Source organism: Abramis brama, assembly GCF_963993115.1.
Source record: "Abramis brama genome assembly, chromosome: 10".
Taxonomy (NCBI): domain Eukaryota; kingdom Metazoa; phylum Chordata; class Actinopteri; order Cypriniformes; family Leuciscidae; genus Abramis; species Abramis brama.
This window is the reverse complement of record NC_139972.1, coordinates 21,826,514-21,854,196: the sequence shown is the minus strand read 5'-3', so window position 1 is coordinate 21,854,196 and position 27,683 is coordinate 21,826,514. Positions and strand designations below refer to the sequence as shown.

The window sequence follows — 27,683 nt, the reverse complement described above, 5'->3', positions numbered from 1 at the left end:
CACAATAATGTTTATCATGAAATTGTTGTTCTCCTCTTCCATATTCTGGTCTTAAAACATTTGATAAAATATTAAACTCGCAATTTATAAACAATGAAAAACTGGGAAGTATAATAACTGGAAATAAATAATATAATTTATTCCTGTGATGCAAAGCAGAATGTTCAGCATCATTACTCCTGTCTTTAGTGTCACGTGATCCTTCAGTAATCATTCTAATATGCTGATTTGATACTCAGCTTATATCAATGTTGGAAACACAATGTTGGAAACAGTTGTGCTGCTTAATGTATGTATGTATGTATATATATATATATATATATATATATATGGAAACTGTGATACTTTTTCAGGATTCATAGATGAATAAAATTAAAAAAGAACAGCATTTATTCAAAATATAAATCTTTACTATATATATATATATATATATATATATATAACCACCAAACAAGTTGTATTCTGTTATATTCCATCCTGTTAATTTTCTGATAGTCTAGTATATTGTTTTATAGAAATACTTATTTAAATTACAACAAAAACATATTAAAACACAAGCTTTTTTTGGGGAAAAAAGATAGTTCTCCAATAGGTTGAGCAAACTCTTGACTGACGCCACACTGCCATCTACTGTACAGTTTACTAACATAACTCAAAAATGCACAAACAAATATTTCATATACAAATTAATGTTTTTAATTACTTTTCACATATCTGATATTTGTCGGGACATTTATTAAAAAAGGTGCTATATAGTAATAGAATGATGTAACCCAAAAGCATAGTACAGTAAACCGCCCACAAAAAAAGAAGAAAAAAAAGATACAATATGTACACATACATATAACTAAAAACACAACCTAAAAAGTAGATAAATCAACAAAATAATCAACAAATGACACAAAAAATACAATACAGTACAGAGAGAAAACATTGGTGTTAAAGCAGATATTTCCCACTTTTCTTCCCTCTTACATCTCTGTGTATGGGCATTTAACACGCTCATACATGAACAATTGGGTATAATAAACCAACATTTAAAAAAAAAAAGTGATTGTGACTACTGAGAAAATAATGAAAATTTAAGGTATGGCAGTGAAAAAAGTGCTACTTTCGTTCTGAGAGCAAATGTTTCACTCTCACATTCATTACGCTTAGTACAGTACTGCATTAGATTGGAATTCACTTGCAATATCCACGCATGTTCAAGCCAGCAAATGCAGTCCATCACAGACTCACGTCTGATGAAATATTCACAAGTGTGACAGACAATAAAAGGATGTTGCTGGGTGGATCTGACCTGTTCCTCTTCAAAGGGGTCATAAAACAAGGTCACATTTATTGCCACTTTTGAGAAGACAACATTGATTGTGTTTGTCTCTCAATTATGGAGAGACAAATCTTTGTTTCTTTTCAGGTAGGTTCACAGAGAAAATACTGTTAAAGTGAGTGAGGTTGTGAATCAAATCAATCTTTTGATGAGAAATGTTCAGTGATCTGCACAAAACACAGTATCTACATCAACACTGGAATTCATGATTACTGATTTGACATCAATTTCCACAGTTTTCTGAGCACATTTGAGCCAAATCCATCTGTCACAGGACTTATAGGCTAAAAGACCCGGTTTTGCTTAATTTGATGTATTTACCACGTTTTGTAATTCGTAATACTGACCCTGCAACCCATTACAAGCTACAAGAATATGGATCTTCCAAAGCGATTGTCATCAAGCATGTCTCAAAAATCTCCCTTTTTTAATCGCTATGATTTATATTCAAGTTCTCATCACTACAAGGTGTGTATTTGGTTTCTGTATCATTCATCTTGACCAACACAGAAACCTTCTTGCTTTTTCTATTTTAGTAAGCACCGTATAGTTAAATGGTAACCAGACCAGAAATCTTGAGAAAATACACAAAAAATGGCTAACATGGTCTTTGTGTACTTTGAGGACAGAAAGCATATACTCTGTAATGGCTAACGTAAGCACCTCTGTAATTATGAACCCTGTAGTGCAAGATATATCAGATAATGGCCGATAATCTCTCGACCGAGATTACACTGTGTCTAATTTTTTTGTACCCCTAAACGCACATACGTGACAAAGCAAAGCTTGCAGGTGAAGACATCTGATATGAATTATTACTCTAAAAGTGAAACACCCTGAATAATCGAGTCAATACAAGGAACAGAAAACATTTTGTGCTAACAAGTAAAGCTTAACCAGTAGTACTGCATTGGTAAGTGGTATAGGGTACGGTACGATCAGTGTGGAATAGTATTGCTGGTGAAGATCAGTCGCTCTTGATCGAAATGTCAGGCTAATACCACTTTAACAGAAACCTTTTAGATCCACATGGCTTCTACAGCCTTCTGAATGGACTGATATGTACAGTATGCATCATGTCACCCATAGATGTACTGGATCTGCAGCCCAAAGCAAATAATAGCACAGCTGTCATACTAAAATCGTGTTTAGTTTACATTAGCCTCAGGTGTCCTTTAAAATCAGCCCAGTTCAGAAAGAGCTGCGGTTTCATGCTCATGCTTTCCAAAGCATGCTTTCATATATGAGATTAAAGTCTAAAATCTGTCCACTTCCAATGAAGACCCATGTGGGACAGATAACAAGCAGAATCGTTCTGCTTTAAGGTAGTTTGTCAGTTTTTCATATTCAAACCGCAATGGAGGGTTCTTGTCTCGCATTTCAGCAGCTTTATGAGCTGAGAGAAACTAAATGAGTGAGGTAACAATGCAGAAAGTGTCTGAAACAAGCTTGGCCATGAAGCTGAATACTAGTGATGTGAATACTCTGTTCAGGAAGGCTTCCTCAAACCTGAGAGAATTCCACTGAATTTGTTTTGTCTTTTGTGTCATCATGGTGTGAAATTCAAGAATCAAGCTAAAATTGCAAGAAAAGAGGGTCATTCTCATCTTTCTTGTCAGGCAGTGCATAAATACTTGATGTCCTTGTCTGTTTCAAGGACAAGGGCATCATTTGTTTCTACACCTGCCTTTCACAGTGTCCATTCAGTCCATTGCGTGTAAACGTGTGTTTGTGTGGCACGTTGTGAGACTCTCGGTTGCTTTGGCTGTATTTTGTGTTTGTGTGCTTGTTGAGAATATGTGAGTATGTGTGTCAGACAGAAGGAGGGATCAGGGAGGTGTTTATCACTCTTTTTGTGACCTGCAGTTCTCTTCCCCCTCCCCACCGTCCTGCCTCCTGCTCTTCGACTGCTGTCATCTGTGCGTTTGCAGTTAGACAAAGGCCTCGGGGTTGGTGCTGTTGTTGATCTGAACGTAGATCTTGGGGTCTTCCTCGCGCTCCTGCTTCTCTCTGCGCAGCCGCCTGCCGTAGCACAGAAGATAACTGGGCAGGCAGAATCCCAGCATGGTCAGGACCAGTAAACCCACGTTTACCTACACAGACAGACAAAAGCTTGAATTTGAGCAAGCAAAAATTACATTTGAAGGAATTTTTGCTGAATAACAACCTAAAATGTGGTTTGTGTGTGGAGAAGAGAGATAAAACCTGGCACATAGCCACACTGCTGACGAAAAGCAAGTCATACGGGTTTGAAACAACATGAAGGTGAATAAATGAGTAACTGCTTGCTCACCCAAAGTGGATCTCCATCCAGTGGGCCCATCATAGCCATGAAGAGAGGCTGTTGCAGCAATGCAAAAAGTGCGCTAATGAGAGACTGCATTCCTGTCAGACTGCCGAACTGAGAGGACGGGTACCTGCACCCATTAAGATAACCATTGTTCTTTAACCATGATTAAAAGCAACACCAATAAAGACCCAAAACACAAAACCATACTCACACAGCAGCATACAAGCCGCCAACGGCAGAGTGGATAAAGCCTCTCACGATGGTGTGCAACACAAAGGACAAAATCTAGGAGGGAAACAAGAAACCAGAGTTACTCATTGCTCCCCCAAGGCAAAAATAGCCCTACTTTTTTTTTTTTTTACTTTGTCTAATGCGTAAATATTGACTAGAAAGAAAGAAAGCCATAGTCAGTGGTGCCACTGGGGTGTGCTGTTGTGCTACTACATCCCAATGCATCCGCTGCAGTAACATGTGAGGCGCTCTGCACCACTTCCTCTCCCACTGGGTACAATATTGTTCTGCAGGCAGCGAGACTGATGTTTTGCTCTCAGTCACCTGTAGATGAAGATTGGGCACCAGGCAGGTCATCCCAAAGCCGACCAGCAGCAAATTAGTGAAGACGAATGCACGGGTGGCGTTGCTGATCTTCTGGATCTGTCTGTCACGTTTCTTTGGCTGAGTAGGATCCCTGAAGGAAAAGCCAAGAGTGAATTACGCAGATGCAATGCAACATTAAGCTTGTGATCAAATAATAATTACAGGTTGAATTGGCTGGCGGTACGTGTCAAAATGATGCATTAGGCAGCTGGACGCGCATCGTTGCTTGCACTCACTTTGTGACTTGTTTCTCATTTTCATCCTCACATTCTTTGAGTTTCCAATCCATGATGTAACCGATCACAGGGGCCGTCAGGAGACACAGCAACTGTAGCACCCCGAAGATAGATGTGTATGTGCTCACTGAGAGAGAAAGAAAGTTGAGTTTTAACATTGTTTTAAGGGTCATTCTGCCAAACAGAATATATGTGAAAATAGCTTTAACAATGAAGCTGATGGCATACATATACATACACTACCATTCAAAAGTGTGAGATCAGTAGCATTTTTTATTCAGCAAGGACACATGTATATGTATAATATAAAACAGTTTAAATTAAAATTGTAATATTCCACAATATTACTGTAAAAAACGTTTTTTGCTCAAATAAATGCAGTCTTGGTGAGCATAGAGTTTTTGAATGGTAATGTATCTGCAAAATCAAGTAACTTTATTTTAGTTCTTTGTTTTTTTTTTCTGTCTTTTGTCATGAGGATGCCTTTTTTTGGCATGTCTCCACCATTTAGATATTTTATTTTAAAAAAATTGTGAAAATAAATCATTAATCAATACCTAATATCAAATAGACTGACAATATATTAATGTATTTATATATTACATATATTACAATATATGAAAATATAAAAATATATGAATATTAAAATGTATTAATTTAGCTTTAGATGGAACAATGCAATTTATTAACACTTAAAAATGATTTGTCTCACAGAATGTATAAAATTAGAAATTTATAGACACCCATTTCATTGAATGACCCATGACTTGTTCCTGTGAAGTTTAGGTGGACAGATGAATGATTGGATGAATATTATACTGCGCACTGACTTTGATGCATCACATCAATCTCTAACCACCAAGGGCTGGGTTCATGCTTTTACATGACAACATGAATCAATGTCAAATGAAGGTGGAAAAGGAGGTGGAGGAGGAAGGAGGGAGGAACATGGTGGGGGGGTGGGGGTGAGAGGGGTGAATCGAGAATGCATCTCATTTTGCCTGCAGGCTTACCCATTTCCATCCTTTCCACTGAAAAAACACACCAAGCAGCACGAAGAGAGTGCAAACAGAGGACAAGAGACAGACAGCAAGGAATTAGCAACGTGAACCTGCTGTGGCCATCCGAGTACATATTAAACGCATGATTAAGAGTTGTTAGGCAGCCAATCACTGAGTGACATCAGAAAACATTTAGGAAGGAAGCTGTGAGAGGAATAGAGCACAACAGTGCTTTTTCAGCAGCCTTGATACTACAGAAATGTTTTTCCCATTCATTTTCTCCATACGCATTTCAATTCAATCTTAATTAAAAAGTTCCAAGCAATGAACCAAACCATACAACTACAAGACTTGATTTGAAGCAAAAGATATATGAGTATATGAAAAATCTGGTCAATCTGGTCACTAACAGCCAATAATTGTAAGGATTGTAAATTGTGTGTGTGTGTGTATATATATATATATATATTCTGATATTTTTAAAAATCAGAATATGCAAGTAGCAAGTAGATATGCATGAATTTATTTAAATTTAATTTAAATTATTTATTTTATTTTAATATTATATTATAAATATATAAAAATAATTAGTAAAAAATATATATACTAAATTTACTGCACAAATATTTCGATAATATAATAATGTTACATATTTATAATTTATATATTAATATATATATGAGTTGAGCACTTTGGCTGAAGCGACTTCTATGTTATCATAAAAATCTATTTCTCTTTGGAGAAAATGAAACTGACTGTTGCGTTCTGTTCCTTAGGCGACATTTAGCGTTGGATCAACAGAAACGGTTTTAGCCTGAAGCATCATACAACTTGTTTTGGCAGCATGTTGTGAATATTTGACAAACATACCTTTGTTCAGGTCTCCATCAGCAAGGGACTCCATAATATTGTTCATGGCCCCCATGTAGAAGATGAGTCGGAGCTGAGTCACACACATTGTGATGAGGCTGAGCATGAATATGGGGCTGAAGATGCTCCGCATGAAGGACTGGGCTGAAAAACACATTTAATAAAACTATTATCAACACTAATCATTTTTATTATTAAAAGTATTATTATTAAAACAGCTAACTTAATTGGCTTCTTAGGGTGCATTTAAACAATGTACAAAAAACAGAAAAGTTTTTCCTTTGCGTTTTTCGCATACAGGCGACAACTGTCAAAATGATCCCAGTTCACATGGATCCGTCAAAACGACTCGAAACACTGTATTATGCATGCCAGGCCAGTAGGTGGCGCGTCGATAACAGTATAGTTTTCAAAAACTTGCACTTTGAAACCTGTTTTCAAAAGTTTGCGTTTTCAGGCCCCCAAAACGCTGTTGTGTTAATGAACCAAAACGCATTCAAAGTTTTCCATTTTTAGTTGAAAACGGTGTTGTGTAAACGGCCCCCAAGTCACCACAATTTAAGCAGGATGCTCTAATGCCTTTAAAAAACGGTCAGATCCTGTTCTCATGGAAAATAACTCTACAGGTGCTTGGATAGCCAGGCAACACTTCAATGTCTGGCATGGTAACACAGAGGCCGGAGGGTCTGGGTTTGTTAATGATCCACTAATTCTAGCGCAAGAAATGCATGCTGATGTTCACCGACTAGCAATGGAGAGACCTTTATGGTGCTGTTACCTGGTGCATTGGGAATCTGATCTCAACTCACCTGATATGCTCCGGAACACACACACACAAACAAGCTACCTCGTTATTCCTCTAAGTACACAAACACTCACACACTTTCAAGCCGCCAGCAGTGAGTCTGACAGTAATTGACTGCAGTAATGGAAACACAGGGTGGTGAAGGCATTAGCGCTCTATGGATGACAGTTAGAAGGGATCAGCATCAGTCTCTCTCTCAAACCTCTCCTGCTGCGTCTCTAAAACAGCCCTTCGGTGCTATCTGCCCTCTCCCTCGCCACCTTGTCAACCCCTGCCAATTTTAGCTCCATGCCATGGGTCCTACAGGAACGCAGTCTGAATCGATTGCACGCTCCGTTTACTACAAAAGAGCCCAACCGGGAACCCCGTCGAGAGTTGCAGAACCCTAAAAGGGGGAGCAAGGGCCCTTTTGCATTATTCTGACAAGTTTGAGGTGAATTAGGAATAATTGCATGGCACAGATTTGGGTTAGTAGAAGCAAAGTGCAAACACAGCGTGTGCCTGGAGCATCGAGTGGTTCGGCAACCTCCAGATGTCAGAAACCAGGCATAGGGCTAATGAAGGAAATCCCCATGCACAATAAAAGGGATTTACTGAGAAGCGTTCATTAACATCGCCCCCTGTCTGCTCGCATATTCCCTGCATGTCTGGATGCCAAGGGGTGCGCAGTGAGGGGGAAGACGCTGTACACCGGCGGGAACCAAGGCACTCTGTGTTCTGTCCAATTCTTTCTGGAATATGCATGATTGCACGATTACATAAGTCACTTGAATTTGATGAACAAGGACTTTGTTCAACACAATAAAACAGTGGAAATAAATCTGTTTTGGTAATCCAATAAACACTATTCTGCCTTCATAATTAACCTGCATAACTTTAACATGAATTGAGAAATCAAAATTTCCTTGATCTTTTGACATGTAAGAGGTCATTGTATAATAAAAACATCCTTTAATTTTCAGAACTCAAAACTTTTTAATTAGTCCAAAAACAGCTTTTATTGAAACCAAGCTCAGAAAACGACTTATTTTGAGTTTTGCCACATTAAGATGTAATAGTGCGACGAAATACCGCCTCTACAGAAGATGATCAACGCCTACTTCTACATCATCGCATCTTTGGCCCCGCCCACTGGCGTGTTAGTGAGATGACGAGGAGAGAAGAGAGATACAGGATGACAGGACTAAAAATATCATTACCTTCCAAAGGATCCTAATGCTGGGAAAATGGTTATTTATTTTCAACTATGTGAATGTCTCAGTAGAGCATTATTTGTTTGTTCGGTACATTTCACTGTGGATTCTTTGGTAAATCAGTCGCAATTTCGCCACATACTAACATAAGTGCACCTCAGGAAACATTATAAAATAATACAAAAATGCAGTTCATGACCCCTTTAAATTATTAAAGCAGTAACACAACATACATTTTATTAATTTAAGAACATCTTACCTAACAAAGGAGTACAATGTCTCTTTCCGGTACTTATTTTATGACATCGTTTTTCTATGTTTTATATGTTTTCAATAAAATAAATAAATAAAAGAAAAAAATTGCAGATTTTTGGTGTGGTTTTACATTTATCAGATGAAAACATGTCAAAAAGGACGATACTCACATTCCTCCTCAGACTTGCACTGGACCTCCAGATCGAGGGTGGACAGGCAGAGTTTATTGCCTTCTTGGGTGGCCATCTGTTTTGGATTGTTCTTCATGGAGTTGCCCACGCTCAGTCTCCGACCAACGGTGGTCACCTGCCTGTAGAACTGTTTCCCTGTGATCTTGTGGTCGAAGCCCAGCCAGCTGAACTTGATCTTCACACTGACAAGGTGGAGCGTGAGACAGACAATAAGTGAATTATTCCATCAGAACCTTCAATAAATGGATACAGAAAACAAAATCATGCTTTGGGGTCTGTAAGATTTTCTATTTTAATATATTTTAATATAATTTTGTATATTATATTATATCAATTAATAGAATTGAATATAATATGTGTTATTTATTCGTATGCTGAATTTTCAGCATCATTCCTCCAGTCTTCAGTGTCACATGATCCTTCAGAAATCATTGTAATGTGCTCAAGAAACATTTCTTATTATTATCAAGGTTGAATGTGATCAAAGTTGTTCTGCTTAATATTTTTGTAAAAACAGAGATACATTTTTAGCAGGATTCTTTAATGAATAGAAAGTTCAAAAGAACATAATTTATTTGAAACTAATTCCTTTAAAAAAATCATACTGACCGCAAACTTTTGAACGGTACTGTACAGACACACTGGACTCCATACCTGTAATCCATGTCCTCGGGTCCTGGGAAGGGCTCGAGCGGCCAGTTGAAGAAGCAGTTGATGAAGACGAGGCCGGCACAGCCAGCCCACACCAGAAGGATGGTGATAAAGGCAGCACCAAAGTCATAGATCACCTGATAGAGAGCAACAATCATCATCATTAACACTGCTTTAAGCTCAGCTTATTAAGTAAGTCCAAACTGAGCACTCGGATTTACCTTTATTCCTGGGAAGGTGACGGCAGATGAAGCATATGAGCCAATCATGAATGCGATGAAAGTGGAGCGGAGATCACCAAACATGTTGGGAAGCTACAGAAGAGTCAAACAGGGGATATCAAAATAAAAAAGTACTTTTTAGAGGCAATACTGGCATGAAAAGCAAATATATTTGCTTTCACTTTGTGAACATAATGTTTGAGCCACGAGCAAAACAAAAACAGATATCTTGTAACAGGATCTGTTTTAAATGACAAAACGTCATATATAGCAGAGGGTATGAAAGAAAACATTGATATTCTCCAGTGGGAGCAACATGTAGGTGGGGGGGACATCTTTGAAAAGGCAACTGCATGCCGTGAATATTTTTAGCAGCGAGAGAAAGTGTGAGGGACACTGGAGAAGCTTGCATAATGCTGTTGCTTTTGAGCTGGGTCGAGGAGTACAGCACTGGCTGTTCTAAACTGCACTGTCAGGGTAAACAACTGTCAGACGACAGAGAAAATACAGTGGAAGGAAGAGAGCCTGAAACGCCTAAGATAGAGAACCACAGACAATCTTAGAAGGAAAAAAGGCAGAGAGAGCAAGAGTGTAATCATTTACAACAGTGTTCTTTAAAGTTACACTGTGTAGGATTTTCTCCCATCTAGCTGTGAAATTGTTTATGACTACCAACTGAATATTACTTTCTAGCCCCTCCCATTCCGAGGGCGTTTTAACTCCTACGGTGGCCGTATTATTTCAAATCTGCCGGCAGTCGCGAGTAATCTCCCCCTCGCATTCGTCACGGTGCCACTGAGTGTAAAAACGTGAAAGGCGAAGCTTGAATTTCCAGCCTCTTTGGCTAATGTATTTTCAAGATGGAGGCGCAACATGGCTGCCGCCATTCGAGCGACTCGCTCGTATGTATTCTAAATGGCAGATTCTACGCTTACGAGAATACTTGATTAGTTGGTAGAAGTAATTACACATTAATGAGCACATATCATTTTGAAAGAACAAAGTGTTTTTTTTGCTAAGAATCAACTTAAAAAATTACACAGTGTAGCTTTAAGAGAATATTTTTAGGATAATTTATGTACTGTTGAATATTTGTATTGTTTATTTATTAATTATTATTCATTTAATTTATTTTATTTTATTTAGAATCAGAAACAGAATGAGGTTTATTGTTAGTGTGCTTACACACAATGAATTTGTCTTGGTGACAGAAGTTTCACAGACAAAAAAAGACAAATAAAATGAATGGATAAAAATTACAAAATTAAAAAACAATATAATTTTAATATATACAATTATATATATATATATATATATATATATATATATATATATATATATATATATATATATAAAATCCTTTTGTTTTGTTACATTTTTACATTTTTACATTTTTAAAATGACAAATGTTCCATGTAATCTCTCACTATGGTCAACTTGGATGTAATATAAATGTAAAATAATTTGCAAAATGCTGTTTAAAATAGTTATAAATGGAGCATTGTATGTCACACCATTTTATTTTATTTTTTAATATTTTATTGCAGTTGCAGGGTATCAAAATGTTCTGGTACATGTTTCTTATTTTCTAATTTCTAGGTATTTTCCATTTCTCTGAATAAAAAACAACATCTATTTCACACCCGTCGACAGCTGACAGTGTCTTATATCACATTTCCTCCACAACTCGCAGTTCAGACAACAACACAGATTTTCCAAGAACTCTCTGGACATCATCCACTTCCCAGTCCAAAAGCTTGTTGAAGACAAGAATGAAGGAAAGCTCTCCCTTGGAACCCATCATAGACGTCACTCACTGCCTCTAATTAGAGTAAAGGTCATCCCAGAGCCAAAACATCCCAGATGACACTTACAATAACTCTCTCACACACCCAGCGCCCAATAGACGGCACTGTGCCTGTGTTTGGAGAGACATAAGAACAGCTTTGGCTAATGGACTGGAACGCCCTTTCCATGGAGTTGAGTTACATGTGAAGTATCAAGAGACTGTTTCAGTAACACTGTTCTTCTGCTTTCTCAAACGGTCACTAGCCACGGCTGGTCATGTGATGTCAAATACAAAGAGACACTGCAAACAAAGTCCCTTTTATCAAAATCATCTTGTATTATAATGCGAGTGTCGCTCTGTCTAGCTTGTGCTGCAATGAAATTGACTAGGGAGTAAAACAAAATTTTGACAAACACTGATAGTCTACAAGTAAAGTGGTACTGTCTGGATTAAATATGAGTCAATAAGACCAAAGGAATCCACTGAGACCAAACAGTCACAAAGTCATGGCCACTGGAACTGACAAAACACTGTAGTGTAAAACAACCAACAGATTTACAATAATGGCTATCTGAAATAACATTATTTTGAAAATAATATTACAATTATTATCGCTACATCTCTCTAAATATTAAAAATTACATCTGATACTAATCTGATGGCACTTGTGAGGCAAGTACATAAGATACATTACTGTTTGTGTTAAAAAGTTTAAGGTCAGTCAGAAATCAGTACTTTTATACGGCAAGGACGCATTAATTGTGATTTTAAAGATGTTTAATGTTTTTTTTGTTTTTGTTTTTCAAATCAATACTGGTCTTTCTATTCATCAAAGAATAGATTTGTTCATCCCAAAATGTATCATGCTTTCCACAAAAATATTAAGCAGCATAACTTTTTTCAACTGATAATAATAAGAAATGTTTCTTGAGCATCAAATCAGCATATTAAGATGATTTCTGAAGGATCATGTGACACTGAAGACTGAAGTAATGATGCTGAAAATTCAGCTTTGTCATCAGAAATAAATTACATTTTAAAGTATACTGAAATATAAAATAGTAATAAAAAAAGTTATTATTTCACAATAATAATATTTTAATAATAATAAAAGTAATATTTCACAAAATCTTTTGAGCAAATAAAAGCAGCCTTGAGACCAGCATAAGAGACTTCTTACAAAAGCATTAAAAACTCATACCAGTAATTCCTTTGAATAGCAGTGTATACTTTAAAAAAAAGAGTAATATTTTGTTAATTTTATCACTGGGTGTTTCAACTGTAGGCATGGAGTTTTTTTGAAGTCTGTACTATAAATTGTTTAAACTGAGTGCTATTTTTAGCCTTGAGCTTCCCAGAAGCTGATTTGAATTTGGGATCGATGTGCACCAAAGTCAGTGAGTGTGGTACTAGATTGATTTGCTGAAATAAAAAGGACATTTTGAAGTGCCTGAGTTGAGTAACTGTCCCACTCTCCCAAAAGCACCTGTCAAAATAGATTAATGCGTGGGTGTGTTATAGAAAAACAAATCAATGAATGTTTCATGAGAACTCACACCGATCGTCATTATGAATTTGGCTTTCCCATCCCCATTTGTGCAACATATGACCACAGAAATCTGTCAAATCCTTTTTCCATCTCTCTATGAGAGGAAGGATGGTGAGTCATAGCGTAAATGGGTTGGGGGGAGGGGCCTTAAGTGGATAAATCACACTTGCCACTGCGAGAAAACGACAATGAGTGAGGGTAAAATTAATATAGAACAGAGAAGTGAAAGAAAAACTTGTGAAGGTGAGTTGGTGAAAGCTAGCAAAGACTGGCCAGATCCTGACTTTGCAAAGTCCAAATGTGGCTTCGAGAGGGTCATGTATAGTCTGCCTATCATATTGCCTATTATATTTAACACTTGATCATTATTTGTTCCACATTTAACTGACCGTGTGGCCCTGGTGCATTTATATGAATAATTTTTCATAATTTTCCAAGCGTTAGTCCCGTTCAATTGCAGGGTCTGCTTCATCGAAATTATTCGCACACACAATGTGCAAATGTTTGGCACAGGTTTTACACCGGATGCCCTTCCTGACGCAACCCAGTGCTGAGAGTGCTGGGACATATTTAGATGACAAATCATATAATAAAAACTTTCACACCTCATTTTGAGGTGTCCATTGGACCAACACAGCAAAATATCAATTGGCATGCCCACTTACTGAGTGTTTTTAATCTGTTTTTTGGAGCGTAAATGCTCCTATTCCCCCATTATAAGCCATTTTTTCTATTTGCTTCCACACATGACTCAGCATCCTAAAGAAGTGGGTTATAAATGGATTGAAGGCACAAATGAAGAAGAAAAAAACAGCATTAGTGCATCAGAGAGTGAGAGACAGAGCTAGAATAAAGAGGAACAGTATATCCCCAATGAAATTTTGTGGTTCAGAGAGGTTGCTATATTACGGAGCCCCTAAAGGGACCTTTACAAAAACATATATATATACTGGCTTTCACGTGCGCACGTTAAACTTTCGCGTGTGCGCAGGAATTTTTTTGCGTGCTCACGTGTGACAATTTCCGGTTATTTATACCCTACTACTATAACCTATTTACTTTGTGCATCACTGCCATTTTACTATAAGTAAACGAGAGTATGGATGCACATGAATTAATAATATTTTAATATTTTAAAAGATCAAAACACCCTTTACTAAACCACTTTGTCTGATTTAACGCAACCTTACAGGTGGCGGAGAATGGCAGTGACGCACAAAGGAAAATAGTAGTGCATAAACTGGAAATTGTAACGCACGAGCACGCAAAAAAATTCCCTTGCGTACGAGAACATTTTCTTGTGTGCATGCAATAGTTTATCACTATTTCGCACTATTTATTTTAAGTTTTATTTATGTATTTATTATTCTAACTCCAGTGAGGCTGTGTTGCAAAAGACTTAAAAAGATGGTTGCTTGCTACACAGCCAGTGGGATGACAGATAGAAACAGACAGACAGACAGACAGACAGAGAGCTAAAACGGGAGAGATAAGAGCTGCAGAAATGGGCAGATGAAGGATTGAGGTCAGACAGTGAATCAGGTGGCTGGGAGGGGACAGTCCAGCCGTTAGACACAGAGAGCTGAGTCAGTGTACTGGGAAAACATCAGAGGTGTGCTGGGAGGAAACACGAGCTCTCAGGCACTCTTACCGCAACTGCACTATAAACTGCTGAGTGCGCAGACACAGAGTGACAGATAGAGAGACAGAAAAGCGTGGAAAAGAAAAGAGAAAGAAAGGTTGAAAGCCAGCTTCACTTAACCTCTTAGGGTTCGTCTTCAGAATGTGACACTTGGTTATTCATTGAATTCAATTTTCGGAAAAGTTTCTAGACTACATTTTTACATTTGCTGAAATAAATGTGAGCTGCGCTTACCTGTGCAAAACTCACTACAATGCTAGGACATGGTTGTCAGGGAAATGTATGTGGTTGCTAGGATGTTTTGGGAGGTCGCTAGAGTATTGTTAAGTGGTTGGCAGGTTTGTAGGGTTGGTAGGGTGTTGCTACGTGACTGCTAGAGTGTTGCTAGGTGGTTGCAAGGGCATTTCTATATAGTTGCTAGGCTAGGGTGTTCTAGGCGGTTGCCAGAGTAATGATGTGGTTGCTAAGGTGTTTGAGGTGGTTGTTAAGGCCCCGATATACTTCAAGCAAAATCAAATTGATGTGACTTCATTTAGAACAAAAGTTTTTGGAGGTCGAAACAGCTTGTCAAAACGAACTGTCTGGAAAAGTTCACTTCGGCTGGTCAACACCTTTGTACTCCCATTGGTCGTTGGCGATTAAGTAATAGGTAGGTGTGCGCTGAGGCTGTGCCTTCTTCCACGTGGAAATCTTTTTTTTCTGATCATTTCTCCTCACGAGTCAGTTGAGATTAGACGTGACCGGCAAGTGAAAACATGAACACACTGGAAGAAATGCTTTATAGTAGAAAATAAAATTATACTTCTGATGAAATGAGACACTGATACTATTTTTCAAGTTTAATACTGTAAAGCTATTTGATTTTAAGCAATCTATTGTATAAAGGCGGCGTCAGATGTTCGATAACAGTGTATCGTTACTTACTTATTTCGAACTTCGTTTTATCCCAAAATGAAGAACAAAAAAGAACTATGTTGTGAGTATATCGGGGCCTTTAGGACCTTCCTAAGTGGTTGCCAGAGTTTTCTAGGTGATTGCTAGGGAATTGCTAAGTGGTTGTTAGGCCATTGCTAGATGGTTGCTAGGGCAATACTATGTGGTTGTTTTGAGTGGTTACTAGGGGGTTGCTAGGGTCATGCTATGTGGTTGCCTGGTGGTTGCTGGTAGATTGCTACTTAGTTCTTAGGGTGTTCTGGTTGGTTGCAGGGCATTGTTAAGAAAAAATGCTAAGAAAAATAGCAACACACATCAACTCAAAAAGCTGCACAGTTTAATTTGTGTCTGTAGCAAAAATGGTGCAAGACGGGTTATGTGCTGAAAGATTTGTTCAAATGCCAAATTCAAAGTATAAGTAAATATGATAGTGACATGCTAAGTTAAAATACTTGTTTCTCTGAAAAACAAGGTTACAGCCCGTTATTTTACTTTGAAACGCGTGTTCGGTGTCGAAATGTCTGTTTTTTGTGTTGGTCCGTGTGATCGCGCTCACTGCCAATTTATGGGTTGCCAGTTGGAAGAAAATACAGCGTATTGCAGCCATTAAATTGTCTGTCAATATTACAAACTGTCAATATTACATATGGCACCTTTAATAAGTCTAATAACAGTAAAGGTGATGATACACAGCAATGTTGCTGGGTAATGTTGCTGTCAATGGGCAACCAGATGAGAAACAGGGCCCACGACCGATCTAAATGATCCAGATAGAAATGTATTGCCCATTTTCAATGGGAAAGTGCCAAAGCAACAATCGCTCTGCAAGATTGCCCAGCAACATTGCTCAAAAAGTTGCCCTGTGTATCATCACCTTGACAGTAATGAAGCTATTGAGAGATGCACCCAAACAACAGATGTCAGACCGTATGAATTGCACTGTGAACCTCAGGTTCAGCCTCCCGACACAACAACCAGCAGGGTAAAACACATAGTTATACGGAACAGCTGGGAAAAGGTTCTAAGAACACAACAGCTGAGATAACAGTCTGTACTGTTCCTCTACACAGTTCACTCACTCTTTCTGTGTGTGTTTTTCTCTGTGTGTATGTAACAGTCGGTGGGTTGCCCAGACAAGCTGAGGCATGTATTGTAGCACAAGATAGAAAATCAACAACACGAGCAAATGAACTGGTTGCAGGAACAGCTGTACCATCAGCTATGAACTCAAAGTTTTCTATGAACTCAGAGCAGCATGCAGAAACAAGAGACAACCACCCGTCAGCTGGCAATGAGCGCAACTTCCTGTTGCCTTCAACACAGTCTGCTCTCCTTATTGGTGAGGTTTCTCAATATGAACCCAATGAACTGCAGATCTCACACTAAACAAAGCTAGATGTTTTGTCGTCTTTATCGCTGAAACTGTAATAGTGTGTGGAAAGACACAATAGCTCTGAGCTGTTTTGATGTCTTTTGCCTACGTAGGCAGCTGGCAACAAACTAACTAGAACAGCATAAGCGACTATAGGCAGCAACCTCTGTTTGCACGTTCCAGACAGACTGTCTTTTCTGTATTAGCGGTGGACATTATTCAGACACTGTTTCTGTGAGTTACATTGTTACACCAGACAAAAAATGACCATCTTTATGAGTGAGTTATCACATCATTAAATCAACTGATCCTTTCAAAACACGGATTCATTCAGAAAGTTACTAGCTGAATTCGAAATCGCATAGTACCATGCTACTCTTACTATTTCTCCAACATATGACAGAAATAATAAGAATAGTATGCTGCTAGTATGCTAGAGTGAGTCATTGAATCATTTAGTCCACTGATTCATTCAGAAATGAAACAAGACGCTGGTTAAAATTGGAATAACACACTGGTATACTACTCACTATTCTTACTATTCTTACTCTCCTCTTACTGTTTCTGCCATATAAAGATATGGATGAGCTATTTTGTCTTTTTTTGTTGTTGTTGAAATAAATTCAATTCACATCCTATGTCAGTATATGTCAATTTCTATGATTCTGCTGGAAATCCAGCTAAAACAATTCTCTTTGAGGATGAATAAATGATGATGCAGCAATTTTTGCGAACAGAAAACACTTGCATTATTCAGTTACATTGAGTTTTAGTGGCATGTGGCCAGCATGTGAGATTGTGCCATGGTCTTTGCGCAAAAGACCGGAAAGGACACCCATGGAGACCCACTAGTACGACATGAGTACTTACTGTGAGTGAGGTGAAGGTCATGCACATGCCTCCAAACCCATTCAGCGCAAGGGCGAAGAAGATTAGGAGAGAGAGATCTGTTAAAGAAAAATACAAGGATGTTAAAGAGAGCAGGGATAGGTGGGTATTAACAGCAATGGTGGTCTCATCTGGATTTGCAAACATACTTCTAGGGTCACTGGCTCCATATGCAATTAGGATGCAGGAGAGGGCAAACGATGCGCTGGGAAGAGATCATTTCATGTTGTTTTTTTGACATATCATGTATCCCACATACAATGCATTCAATATATTTTAGCAAAGAGGTTTTCAAACTGGGAGCCATGGAAACTTTATAAAATAATAAAATATAATATATATAAAAAAAAAAAGAGATATATATCTTATAAAATATTTGTTCAAAATTAGTGCTTTCACATCGATTAATTGCGACTGATCGGTTTGTAAACATATAATATATATGTATGTGTTTGTATTTATATATAAACCTTTATGTTAAATGCCATTAATCGCGATTAATCGATTTGACAGCACTCTTCAAAATCCAAATAAATATCAAAATAAAACCATATCATATGTATTTATTTAACAATATTTTACACAAATGTATAATTTTAATAATAATAGTATAATGTAATATTAATAATATTTTTACCGTATAAATAGAGTACATTTTTATGTTATGTATTCAGAAACCAGTTTTCCTCCTATACCTGCCGAGCAGCCTTAATTTGCGTGGGCCGTATTTGTCCATGATGATGCCGAGGGGCAGTGTGATGGCGCTGAGGAGGAAGGAGCCGATGGTGAAGGCCAGGTTCAGCATCTCATCTTGCTCTTTACAGATGGGCCAGCCATTCATATTAAGATTTTCCTCCTCCTCATGTCTTGGGCTTGTTGTTGTACCATTTTCATTCTCAGATATATTCTGCCCCGTACTGTTACCTGGAGGATTGGAAAGCGTAAGACAGAGTGAACCCAAATTGAGCAATCTAATCACCAAACCAGCACTAACCAGTGTGGACCAGCGTGGAAAGTCATGCCGGTCTAAGCTGTTTTTTTTAGCAGGGTAGTCAGCAGTCACACGCTCACATGTAAAACTCTAAGGACTAATTGGGACTCTGACTTCTAGGAAAACAGTTATGGCACTCTGGGAAGTAAAACAGGAAATGTCGTTGAGAGATATCGCGTGGCCACCATCATGTCCAGCTCCTAAAGCAGGCAGGATGCTGGCCAAAGGGTCAAAAAAACAGGCGGCTATACACAGTAAACAACTATAGCAGAAATAGCACGGGAGTTTATTTGAACCCACAGCCTCAACTCCTTCCAACAACCGCCAAAGCATGAGCAGTTTGACTAACATTTTTAATCCTGTTCTTTCACCCAGTACTCCCCTGTTGTTTTAACTATGGATAATCATGCTTAGCCTGGGCAACAAGTCTCTTACTTGGTTCTTCAAGACTAAATAAAAGTTGTTTATCCAGTGTTCTTTTGAATTATCAACAGCCTTGAAAATGGTCTGGAATAACTTGTTCTGATGGGGGATGGGGCTGTTTGCAGCATATGGAGAAACTGTTATGAATGTAAATGGTGGGCAAGATACAGGTCTTTGTGAGGGATTTTTGTTCGAATGTGATCAGTAAACAAACAAAGGACCTGTGTTTGTAAAGCAGATATGACTGATGATGAAAAGAAAAGGGTTAGAAGTCACAGATTGATTATTAGAGGACATATATCTGCTAACTAAGCTAAGCTTGAGATATTTTGTTGAGTAAAGGAGGAGCTGCCTTGAGTCAATACACCTGTTTCAATAGATGCTCCTGATAGCAGTTACAGACTGACTCAAAAAGTTGTGTATGTTTTTACTCTTTTTCATGAAATGAATTGAAACGGTAGTTTTCTGTTCAGTACACAATTTGAGTCAAATATTTCACCCCAAAATTAAAATTTTAAATACATCTTTTTTTTTTTTTTTTAATACATAACTAAAATTAAGATTGTTTTAAGACCATTAAGTTTTTTTTTTTTTGCATGGTTACATTATTGAATCACTAAATAAAGCATATAAAACATTTTATTTTTATTATATTAAATTGCCGTTCAAAATTGGGGTCAGTAATATTTTTTCCTTAAAAATTTATTTTATTTAACAAGGACACATTAAATTGATCAAAAGTGACAGTAAAACAGTTATAATGATATTATCAAATGATTTCTATTTCAAATAAATGCTGATTTTTTGTTTTTATCCTCAAAAAAATGATCACGGTTTCCACAAAAACATTAAGCATTACAACTTTTTTGTTTTCAAAATTATTAAATTATCAAATAATTACATATAATTATTATTATTTGTATTATTACTTTAATAATTAATTAAAAATAATGTTACTTGAGCAGCAAAACAGCATATTAGAATGATTTCTGATCAAATAAATGCAGCCTTGGTGAGCATAAGCGACTTGTTTCAGAAACATAAAACAATCTTTAAGACTTATGAACTTATGAACGGTGGTGTATACTTATGAATAAAATATCAGTTAAAAAGTTATGACCCTAAAAACAGCCTCCATTTTCTTATGCATTTGGGTTGAAATATGACTTGCAGATGTTAACAGGTTTTGTTGGATTCACATTTTAGGTCTCTTCAGATGAACGAGTAGCTCTATTTCAGACGTTTCTGAACCCATTGTTCCACTAGATCTAATCAGCGGCAGCAAAAACCAGAGATAGCCAGGCCTGATTTTCCATTTGCTTTGATATGGAGAAGTGAGAGCAGAACGGAATGAGAATTCAACATGAGTCTGACGCACAAAAACGTCATGAACACAGACTCAGTCAGAAGTCCCGGGCCAAAGCATTTAGCCAGACAAGCATTTTCCTGGTCAATGTTTCCTCATGCCTGCTGATTAAGAGAACCAACCAGCTGATAATGTGAAATAGACAGCTGAGTCCAAGGGAAACGTGAGGAAATGGCAAGATAATCTCATATTTACATTGAGCAAACACTTGAACCACATTTACTTCCTTGTGTCATCAGACATTGTGAGGCCTGGTGTCTAGAATGTCTGAACTAGATGCTGACAACAGCAGAAATGAAAAAGACAAGGAAAGTGTGAATGTCCAGGATTGCAATGTGCATTGATGTGTTTGACCTTTCCCACTATTCTATCAATAAAAGTCTCAAAAAGTTTAAAAACAAGTGTTGTACAAGGTCACTACTGTGTTTGGAACTTCACCACAAATTCTTAAACACAAGAATAAAGCTGCAAGAAGTCATGACGGGCCCAAGACCCGGCGCCACCGCCACCTCGGTGGCTTTAGGGCAACTGTGCACGGCGGGCAATATACATTTAAAACAGGTAAATGTAAAAGAACTATGTCAAAGTCGTTTCAATATGCCACATTTAATACAGCTAGTTGGTGCTATGACCACAAACCACAACATCCACATCCTTGAGATATTTAAAACTTAGATGAATTTCAGGTCATATTATGTCATAGGTCACTTACAAATGAGTGTGAAGTTATCATTTGCAGCTCAAATATTATAAGTCAATAAGTATTTATCTCAAGTTTTTAAAATATTTTTATTAACATTATTATTAAACTAATTATATAAAACTATGTTGTCAGTGAACTACAAATAAACTATGGTTCTATGGATTTATTTTGTCATTAAAACTGATAGAAACAGATCCTAAGTCTTAAAAGATTTCACATACTAATGCAGGCATAACCACATAGCAAAGAAAGGGTTAAACTCCAAACCATCAAGAGTATAAAATAAGACTCTCTCACACACAGACACACACACAAATACAATCAGTTGGAGACTGTTAGTTAGTTGAGCGAGAAGATTTAAAAACATTTTAAACAAAAAATAATAAATAAAAAAATAAAATCTAAACTGTGCCAAAAAGTATATTTTGATAATGTCTAATATACATCCAAATGCAATACCTAATAAAACCAAGTCATATGTCTGAAAACACTGTTCTCAACAACAAGGCTTTTCTTAACCATGTTATTTTTAGGCCAATGCTAGTGGTTATGCTATGTATTACATTTAATTTGATTGATTTATTTCAACCAGATAGCACGAAATTTGCATATTTTTAATAATATAAAAAAAACTTTTATTTGTATTACTTTATATAAAGACAAATGGTGTATAATGTATTATTTAGAAGATATAAGACTCTTCCAGTTTCCCTTTTTGTCATTACTTTAATCCCTCGCCATGGCAACACCGTTCAAGATATCTTACCCATTGGCAATTTAGCATCTTCAATATATTGCCATCATGTTGAGAAAGTTGTGAATCGTATGAAGCCTTTTGGACCAGTAGTTAAAAATTCAGAGCTTGATTTAAAAAAAATCCACATTCAAACAAATATAGCTGACTTCCTGTTGGTCGGAGCTAATGACTGTAAATTAGAAAGTTGTCCTGTACGATGAGAACAATATATGTAGTGAGTTTGGTGACTGTAGGTAAAACTACTTGACCATGTCTACTGGCTGACAACTGAAGCTGAAGTTTGAAGCAAATTGGGTTAAAATAAGAGGGCGATTTGGTGGCGCTAAGACTTTTACTCACAATAGTCACATCCATGTGAACTGCTTCCTACAATGAACACACAGCTGAAGTTGAATCAAAATCAGTCAATGTATGCAGTTATAGTACACTTCCTGTTTCCCTTTTTGTGCCATATATTTGTTGCCTCGCCAAGGCCAACCCATTTGAGATATAAAAAATCTGCTAGCAATTTAGTATCCTGTAGGTGAAAAGCATTGAGAGCTACAGAGCCCCTCAAATACAACCATATAAAAGAGTGCGCCACAGAGCCCCCCAAGATCCCCCATATCCACTTGTGTGCAAAGTTTCACGAGTTTTTGAACATGTTAAGAGCCCCACAAGTGTCCATAAGTTTTAAAAAAAAGAAAATGACCTTAGACAGAATAACAGGAAAACATTCTGTCTAGGGGCGAAGGGCCCTAATAAGTGAAGACTGGATGACAGAAGTCCCCTCGAGAAGATCATGGCGATTAAGTTTACTTGTTGCCATTGTGCTAATGGGTCATAAAGATATCAAAGTAGTCCGTCTGTTTCTTCAGGACTTCGGAAATGTGTTTTCACGAAGGCGTGTTAAATCGTTTAAGAGACAGATGTCATAGTGGAAAAATGAAACATAAACCATGGCCAGTTCAGAGCAGCATGGCTGAGTCTCCTGACCCTATTCACTGAAAAAGTCACAATCAAAGCAGCACAGAAAAAAGTATTTGAAGAACAAGACGTTACACTCCAAAGAAACTTTACACTAGTGTCAGCAAGCAGATATTTTTAAACTATTAGCAATAATGTTGAATTATCAGATTGCCACATGACAGTGCACAATGTGAACAGACAGGAGGTCAACAAAAATCGAACTGTTGAGTCTTTATTTATCATGGCACTGCACACTTTCCCCCCACATATACTGTATATATGTTGGATATTGTCATGATTCTGCCTTCTAGTCTTTGATTTCCCTGGTCTTGAGGCAGGATCATGACAGACCCATGTTTTATGTTCACACACATGGCCTTTTGCTGGGCCATGTGCTTGTGTTGTCGCGTTCCTCGCCCCGCCCCTTGTTATCCTCGTTTAGTCATCATTGCTTTACCCTTGTCACCTGTTTCCCTCATTAGTTTCTCCCCATTTAATCCCCTTGTGTTTGCTGTCCTGTGCCGGTTCATTGTCATTCATTGTGTGAAACAATCCGTGAGTAACCTGTTGAAAGTCTTGTCTAGAAAGAAGAGTTTGATCCTGTCTTAGCTGTTAGTTTTTTGTCTGAGTCTTAGTCTAGTCTTGTCAGTCCAAATTAGTCTATCCTGTCTTGTTTTGCCCCCTCATGGGTTTTGTTTTCCTGTTATTCTGTCTAGTTGTATCAATAAACTGTGTATATTGCATACTGTCTGCATTTGGGTTCATCTCCTCCGCATCACCATAACAGATATCTTTGTTCTGTATACCCCAAAGGTTATTTGAAATATGGCTCATAGGCACACATAGCTTCCATGTATTTTTTTTATTATGTCTGAGCCATTTGGCCATGTGACAATGACACTGACATGAACTCCATTAGCAGTCTTAATGTATAAGTATGATTTTATGTGCATCAGTACCAGTCTATGATCAGTACATGATGTATTAATAAATAAAGTTAATCTCGGAGCTCAGTAGGAACAAGCTGTTCTTCACAGATGAACATCATGACCTAGACACATTTTTGCCAAGAGTTGTAAGTAGACCTGAACTGGCCTATTCCAGTTAAGATTCTATATTCATCTGGATCAGTTACACAGCAAAAATAATTTATTACTCAGTATTGTGTCTTGTATTCCAGTACAAATATCTATACATTCTTATATCAAGATACATTTACTTGAGAAGTAAAATGATAGTAGACCTTGTTTTCTGAAAAATTTGACTATATGAACTCAGTTAATTTTACTAAAAATATTTAGACTTAATGTTTAAGTGCCTTTGCTTCTCATGTAAATATATCCTGGTTTAAAAATGTTTAGATATTTGTACTGGAAAACAAGACAAAAATACTAACTGAGAAAATTGTTTCTTGCAGTGTAAATCTTTTTTAAAGGCTGTGTTGAGTTATCAGTTCATGGAATGGTTGGTATCTTTCATCTTTGTTAAGTGGTCTACACTCTTTTAGCTATTCAGAAAATCCACAATTAGTTTAGCATATCAGTCCTTTTGAAGTTTTCTTGATATTTATTGTTTGATGAAACATTTTCTTTCATACTAAGACCTTAAGATGATACAGCTGCACATGGAAGTATCTATACTGTGTTATCTAAGCTAAGCAGATTGATGTCCTCTGGTCTGTTTACCCTGAAATCAACTCTGTGAAGGAGCTCAAATTATCTATAGACCCACTTTGCCAAAATTCTGACGCCAAACAAGCTTGTAGATGCTGTTTGTAATTCCTAATGGCAGCACAAAGCAAGACCGCTTCCAAATAAGGTGCACAGACTCTCAGTGATCGATTGATATTCTGGTTTGGATTCCTCCATAAGCCCTGCGATGGGCGCCAGACAACAGAGATTTTTGTTTTTCATAATGCTGCATCCTCTGTTGCGAAATAATACAGGTTTTGCTTAAGGTAACTGCATTCCAAGATGGTTTGAGTCAATCTGCCAAACATTTACTGTTAAAATATGGGTGGGGAAAGAGTGAAAACAAAGCTATTAAAGCAAATTAATATGCTTTGTATATATATATTAGACTTTTCTTTGATGTTCACGTAATTATTTGCAGCATTCAATCTGGCATCTATTGTGGATAGTGCATTTAATGTCTTTATGGGTTTCATTAACACTGAGTGCACTCATTTGTCCCCTTCTTACCTGGTTCACTGCAGAGGTAGGAGTAAAAGCCCTCTGATTTCAACATAATGAGCAGTGAGCCCCATCCGAGCAGGACAGCAGAGAACAACAGGTTTTCGATTACCGCAGTAATCGCCATCCACCAGCGCCTGGAGAAGGCTGTGGCCAGTGAGGGAGCCATGACTGAAGGAGATGATACAGTCTGTGCTGGTAATACTGAGGAAATCCCCCTAAACTTTGGGCAATCCTGTGAAAGTGGCCATAGAGTTGGATATCAGTTATTTAACGTTGAATACTAAATAATGCCAATACATTATAATAACATTTACATGTTTAATACATGTATAATGATAAATTTGACATTTTTTATTTTTATTTTTTAATCTCCCAACGATTACATTGTTTTCCCAGCATATAGTGAATGTTCTTTTGTTGAAACATTGTTTTAACCGCAACTCCTGTCGAACATCATTTAGATTCAGTTCCTTTGTCTCGCTTAGCTACACAACAGCTCATAAACAAAAAACAGCTGAGTTCCAAAAGAGAATGTTGTTGATCGAAACCCAGTTCCCTCCTCTAGTCCCTCCCTGCTAGCCTCCGATTGGCTGTTCGAACATTCTCTTCTCCCCTCATTGGCTACGAGATAAACAGATTCAGAGAACAGCTCCACGTGAGACCAAGATCCAGCCGGTTCGAACCAGTGCGGCGCGAGTCGTTCGCTTTGTGCTATACGGATATCTTTGTACAAAATCTATTTATCCACAGGCGAAGTGACATTTCGTCATAAAAATATACGATTCGACTTTGTTTTGCACAAACGTTGTAGAATATGGAATGCAAACAGACATATTGTTACACGTTGTTTTATATGCTCAAAAACGCCTCATTAAACTATTTCAATCATCATTAATTTTCTGGTCGAATTCTCTTTCCTAATTTACGCGCGATGTCTTATGTGTTTACGTTAAGCATCCTGCGGAAAACGAGCAGCCCTAAAACTGGTCTAAACTGGACAGGCATCATCATCAGAGCCTCCGCCTGTGTGTGTGTGTGTGTGTGTGTGCACCCCTCTCCCCTCCTTCCTCATGCATACAGAGCTCAGCTGTTCACACTCTGCACTGAATAACAGTCGCGATGAATGCACTTCCTGGTTATCGCTTCTCTCACTATTGTTCTGTTCTAGGCTAAATAAATGCTCGATGTAAAAATGTGGACATTGTAATATATAGGCTGACTCAGATATGATGTACCAGCAGTTCTGTTTCCCATTCATCATATATGATACTGCAAAACACGGATTCTGACGGCAAATGTAAAAGCTCATAAAACTCATAAACCGCATTATATACTATTCAAACAACAAATCACAGTTTAGTTATAGTTTATAACGTCAAAACGTGCAATGGCATAATAAAATACAGTTATTGAAGAACGGTCCTATAGTCTTTGTCACATTGAAGAATTGTGCAAAAATAATCTAACATATTTTTTAAAAAATCAATATCTAATAATTTTAAAACAAAAATAAACGATTTACTTCTTTATCAATGACTGTATAAACTGTGTGAAATGTATATAAAATGATAATATATTACATCAACAGTCTTAGAGGGTAAACTTACAACAGAACATCCTTATAATAAGTCATACCTATTTCCTTCACCAAATCCTCGCTTCGGCTCTCTTCAGAGTAGAAAAGGTATAAAAAACCTTATGATGCCAATTTCACTCTTTGGGTTATGTTCACACATACATTTATTTCCCAACATCTCTTACTCCCGATTTTATATTTGCACCGCTTGCTTCACACAAACAAGCCAACTTCCCCATTGGCTGGTTCCTGAGCTAGAGATGAGACCAGCCAATCAAACCGCCGCTCGGCTAAAATATTTAAATAATTGCACATTATATTTTGCTCCAGCGCAAAGAACATTCACAGAACACACCGGATTGTTGTGGTCCCTGCTACAATTTTACAGAATTTGATGACCTTTTATGGCCTTTTAAAATTCATTAAAGCCATCCTCGTATTTCACGAATTCAATCTCTCTTAATAATGACCAAGCCGATGTTCATCAATGACATTATTGCAGAACCACTAGAAGACTGGCACATGAAATAAATATAACATATCGTAAACAAATTTGCCATATGTCTCAATGTACATTATGGGTTTCCCATGAAAAAGAAACAAGACACTTTGTTCTTTGGGTATCAGATTTGAGCTCTTTTCATACTTCTGAAGTCGCATTTATCTGTGGTCTTTTTATTAAAGATGATTTACACTGCATAAATAAACTGAGTAGCAAATATCAAAAGAGAAGTTAACTGTACCAATGACCAAAACACTTTTTACGGTGTATTATCAGGTTTTCTGTTGTTGTTTGTACTCTTTCTAAGCACTAAACTGAACATAGGAAACTGAACAAAGGAGTGATAAAAGTGCAAAACATCACATCGGCATCTGGTGGTTTAAATAAGCAACTACATTCAAATACAGAC

The 27,683-nt window shown here is 37.3% G+C and overlaps 1 protein-coding gene across 2 annotated transcripts; it reads right to left on the bottom strand.

Moving 5' to 3' along the window:
- Positions 1–673: 673 nt before the first annotated feature.
- On the bottom strand, positions 674–27,007 carry slc43a2a (solute carrier family 43 member 2a). 2 transcript variants are annotated; one of them, XM_084127141.1, is made up of 15 exons: positions 26,832–27,007; positions 25,203–25,428; positions 18,509–18,737; positions 17,963–18,018; positions 17,796–17,872; positions 9,641–9,733; positions 9,423–9,556; positions 8,748–8,950; positions 6,325–6,468; positions 5,467–5,484; positions 4,454–4,580; positions 4,176–4,308; positions 3,832–3,905; positions 3,624–3,747; positions 674–3,423 (listed from the first exon to the last, which is right to left on the bottom strand). In XM_084127141.1, exons 2-15 carry the CDS (start codon positions 25,360–25,362, stop codon positions 3,262–3,264), a joined length of 1,734 nt encoding a protein of 577 aa, XP_083983267.1. In that variant the 5' UTR covers positions 25,363–25,428; positions 26,832–27,007; the 3' UTR covers positions 674–3,261. The 2 variants fall into 2 exon arrangements, with proteins under 2 accessions (XP_083983267.1, XP_083983268.1); XM_084127142.1 differs by lacking the exon at positions 5,467–5,484.
- Positions 27,008–27,683: the final 676 nt, after the last annotated feature.